Source organism: Austrofundulus limnaeus, unplaced genomic scaffold (genome assembly GCF_001266775.1).
Source record: "Austrofundulus limnaeus strain Quisiro unplaced genomic scaffold, Austrofundulus_limnaeus-1.0 Scaffold180, whole genome shotgun sequence".
Taxonomy (NCBI): domain Eukaryota; kingdom Metazoa; phylum Chordata; class Actinopteri; order Cyprinodontiformes; family Rivulidae; genus Austrofundulus; species Austrofundulus limnaeus.
Genome location: NW_013952582.1, coordinates 178709 through 183314, shown reverse-complemented (window position 1 = coordinate 183314; position 4606 = coordinate 178709). Strand labels below are relative to the sequence as shown.

Sequence of the window (4606 nt, the reverse complement as noted above, 5' to 3'; positions counted from 1 at the left end):
TGGACCTACTGTATGTCATTTATGGGAAAGTAAAGGTGCAGTTCTTTGCCGGGGCCTTACAGGTCAGGAGAGGAAGGAGAGAAAAAAAACATCATCAGGAGCAAGCTGGATTAAGAGGGGAGGGGGAGAAGGTTCAGGTTACAGCCTCATAGGGGGTCTTGGGGAAGGAGTGGCATTTTGGAATATACGAAGATCCATCCAAGGCTCAGTGGACATAAAACCACAGTGCTTGCCCTGACGAGCTGGGTGCAGAGTGCCAGCCGGGGCCCTGCGTTGGATTCCACTTAGTGTTTGGAGGGTTTGACTGCATGGTGCTGTAATTCTCCAGGAAAACACATACCTAAAACTGCAGCACCTGACTGAAAGTCCGGTCTCCATCAGCACCCCTTCATCTCCTGCATGTCTAATATTTAGACATGTTCAGCTTTGTGGACTCAAGAACTGTTCTGCTACTTGTAGCATCCCAAGTTGTTTTACTATCTGTGGTTCGATGTCAGGAGGAGGACGACCGTAAGTTCACTGCTTTTTAAAAATCTGTCTCCTTCATTGTTTGTTTTAGAAACTCTTTACCTGCACTTTCAAAGGATCTTATTGTTTTTTTAAGGGTCTAAGCTTATGAGTGAATGTAGTTTTGCAGTGGTTGCTTGTTTTACATGTCATTAGCTGAGCACTTGGACAAATGATTTGTTTAAATTTCTTGCCAGAGTAGGACAGGTCAGGCTGTAAAGGTACATCTGTGTGGGATGGAGAACCAGGTTGTATTGAGACACCTGCTGGACAAGAAGACACAACACGGGTTTTAACTGTTTTACAAAAGTTTAATTTTTCCTGACTCAGACAGGTGCAAACTCAGCGTTTTTGTGGCAAAAGGTGATGTGAGTCAGACAGTGTTCGACCCCAGATTAGAAGGCTCAATGGGTAGCAGGAAGGTGCACAGCAGGGGAGTCAATAGACGATGGATATCAGGTGTGTTTACAGCAAGTTGGAGCTTTAATCCTGTCACTCACAGATCCTTAATTTCCTAACTTCTATCAATGTTAATCCAAAGGTTCAGACAAAATATTTCATTAAACAGATTCATTTATGAGTAGTTCTTTAAACTTGTATGTCAAATGCTTCAATTATGCTTTAAAAGATTTAAAAAGCTGCATACATGTTAATTATAGCCTAAAAAATCACCCTTTCTTACTTCTATGCACTTGACACAACTCTGTGACCCAGATGAGTTTTTTTTTCTTTTGAAGGACCCTCTGTTTATTTACAGCACCGGCTTGTCAATTGGGCTCAGTATTCCTATAAGAGAGGTTCATTCATAGGAGCTGCAGGGCTTGTCTGCAGGTTAAGTACACTCAGTCAGCACTGTGAAATACCTCAGCTCAGTCTTCAGATCCAACCGTTAACTGTGGCTTGTGTTAAATTTGGTTTCTAAGCAGTGATAAAATTCCTTTTAATAATGACGTGGAACATTTTCTATCTAGTCCCATCAATTTTATACTCTAAATCGGAGATGTGTGCACAGCTAATGATGTATATTTGTGAGATTTTTTTAGGTTCAGTTTTAAGATTTTTGTACAGTTTTATAAGTCTATATTTGTAAAATAAATAAAAAATAATATAATCTTATCCATTCATGCAAAATTATGATGACTGATGTATTAACTTCAGATTTATGCTGTTTTTTTGTCTCTTTCTGCTTCTTCCTTCTATGCCCCTCCCATGGAACTTCTAACCACGCCTTCACTGGTGTTGCCCCTCCCACTTCCTCACTTTACTCCACCCCCTTGACCTCCATCATACCTCCTAATCCTTACCTCCATGATTTGAACTCAACCAACGTTTTATTTTGTATAAATCCCTCTGACTTCTTCCCTGACCCAATATCTTTTTTGCTCACTCATCACTGCTAACAACCCCTCCCCTCCCCGCTCTTCCTCCCTCCCACCCCCTGCTGGTTACTTCAGAGGAGGCAGGCGGCTGCACCCATGACGCCCAGCAGTATAATGATAAGGATGTGTGGAAGCCAGAGCCGTGCCGTATCTGTGTGTGTGACAGCGGAGCGGTTCTGTGCGATGAGATATTCTGCGAGGAGATGAAAGAGTGCACCAACCCTATCATCCCATCTGGAGAATGCTGCCCCATCTGCCCCGCTGATGCCACTGCCCCCATTGGTTGTAATTTATTTATTCACACACCTATAAATAAATTACATTTCTTTTCTTTTTCTTGCTTGCATTCATTGTTTAATTCTGGCTAAGACCTTTGAACTGGGAACCATTTCTGGAGCCACGTCAACTTTTAGAGCTTCAGCTTTTTGATGAGTTGTTTTGTCTCCATGAATGGTTCGTTGAGTGGTCCTCTATATGTTATTTATGCAGACACAATGAGCAACACTGTCAAGATTCTAACAACCCAGATGACAAAAAAAAAGGAAAAAAAAAAGGTTTGGATCCTGAGATGTTCCCATCAGGACCTCTGCTCACTGCAAAGCTTAGTTATTGAACCACAAACTGAGTCATAATTCAAAGATTAAATTCATATGTCTTAATGTTTTCTGCAAATTTACAATATTTCTTTAAAAACTTTCCCATGAGAGATGAGCCTGATCAAGTTAAAATTTCAGAATCATTTTTCTGCATTTGGTGTCTTATTAACAGTTATTCCATCAAACATATCATAATTTATTAATAGGATATTAGGTTTTGTTTTTTCTAATTAGGATCAGAGTAATTTGGAACACATTTGGTAACATTTCCAAAGTATTTTTTCTTCTTGATTCCTTTGATTCCTTTTAGGCATAACTGAGATTTCCTTTTAGTTTACAAACACACGTTTCTCCTGATTTTTAACTTCTTTTAATATATATTGTTTAAGAAAGCGCATTTGCAGCTATGCTTAGTTTAATAAACTCATTTTAGTGCCAGTCATTCATTCATTGGACATTATTAGGATTTAACATTTGCTCTAAACCCTCATGTCTTTGCTCCTGTCTGCTTCTGCTATCTGCCCTGCCTCATTAATCTGATCCGGATGGGCTCATGGTTTTTGGGTTTGGTGAGTGGTGGTGTCGGATCTCTGCAGCATCCTCCTAGCCTCCTAGGTTTAGGCAGACGTCTATGCCCAGAACAGAGTAGATTGATTTGAAATCAGCCATGTTTAAAATGTGACAATTAATGATCTTTTTTGTCTCCTCATCAAATCATGTGTAACACCAGAGACGGTAGGCGTTAAGGTGAGTCAGAGCAACAATGATGGTGTTACACAAAAGAAATTTAACACAAGATGAATTATCTAATCTTTTCTTTTTGTCAACCAGGGCCAGAAAGGAGAACCGGGAGAGATTGCAGATGTGAGTTTGGTCCCTAATCACTACCTGAAACTTTTATTTTATTATAAAGAATCACATTATTTAGATGTTCAACATTATAGTTCTCCACGAAGTTTAAATAATAAAGTTCACATCTTTTAGATTTTTTTTCTGTGGATTTGAAATCTTTCAAGCCACTGTGATGTTTCAGTCCTATTCCTTTAAGAAGCACGGCCTTGTCTCACTGATAAAATCCTAACTCGTAGTGTCTCAGAATTTCTATTAAAAAGGGAAAATGGTCTGCATTCCAGGGACATAATGAACCCAATCAAATCCTCTTAGATCTTCTCAGCAAGTTTACTGCGAGTGCATGTTGGGTGAAGAAAGGTCGGCTGAATCTCAGGTCAATATGAGGGGATGGAGTTTAGAAAAAAAGAATCTTGTCAGATGAAATTGTTGTCAGAGTTAATTGAGCGGGTCTACCTCTTGCTAAGCTGGAATGTTTTCTGGGTCAGATGGTACCAAAGGGAAGGACTCTGAGTGAAAGATGGTGATAAAGAATCGTTTATTACAACAATTACAGGAACCTGACAAAAGCTTTTTGTTGTATTTCGCTGCAGGTTGTAGGACCAAGAGGACCAGCCGGCCCCATGGTGAACATTTACTTTTTTCTTTATATTAAAAGCAGAAATATACATATTGGTACAAATACTTTCCAAATGCTTATTACAAGTTAAAATGAACTGTGTAGTAAATAATAGTGTTTGTCATAATGTGAACAATGAGGAAACATATGCTTTTTTCAGGGGCCCCCAGGCGAGCAGGGACCCCGAGGAGAAGCTGGCGCTAAGGGTGATAAGGTAAAAAACAAAAAACATGATAAAAGTTTATTTAAGATATAAAATATTAATATTAAAAGCTATATGAGACCCTCTAAATGTCTAATGGTATTAAACAAATAACTTTCATTGGTTTATGTGCAGATTCACTGTAAACGTGGACCTAACTCAAAGCTTGTTTATGGTTCATACAAAGTCAGCAGAACATACAGTTAAATGAAATTACATGAAATAATTTTTTCAAATCTCCCTTTTTTAACCTCCCTCCACAGGGAAATCCTGGACCTCGAGGAAGAGATGGTGAACCTGGCACACCTGGAAACCCTGGACCCCCCGGCCCACCTGGACCACCGGGGCTTGGAGGCGTACGTTTAAATGAATATTTAGGACTGAACAGCACAATATAACCAACAGATCACAGAGTTGAAATGTTTGACTAATCAGACATTGCATATATATATAT

The 4606-nt window shown here is 39.4% G+C and overlaps 1 protein-coding gene across 2 annotated transcripts in view; it reads left to right on the top strand.

Moving 5' to 3' along the window:
- The first annotated feature begins 416 nt into the window (after positions 1 to 416).
- Positions 417 to 4606, top strand: part of col2a1a (collagen, type II, alpha 1a) — a 22481-nt gene continuing 18291 nt past the window's right edge. The window contains exons 1-7 of one of the 2 annotated variants that reach the window (XM_014017968.1): positions 417 to 510; positions 1962 to 2168; positions 3213 to 3229; positions 3314 to 3346; positions 3925 to 3957; positions 4111 to 4164; positions 4416 to 4508. In XM_014017968.1, the coding sequence (XP_013873422.1) occupies positions 417 to 510; positions 1962 to 2168; positions 3213 to 3229; positions 3314 to 3346; positions 3925 to 3957; positions 4111 to 4164; positions 4416 to 4508 (531 nt within the window). The remainder of the gene's footprint in view (positions 511 to 1961; positions 2169 to 3212; positions 3230 to 3313; positions 3347 to 3924; positions 3958 to 4110; positions 4165 to 4415; positions 4509 to 4606) is intronic. The other variant, XM_014017969.1, reaches the window with a different exon arrangement.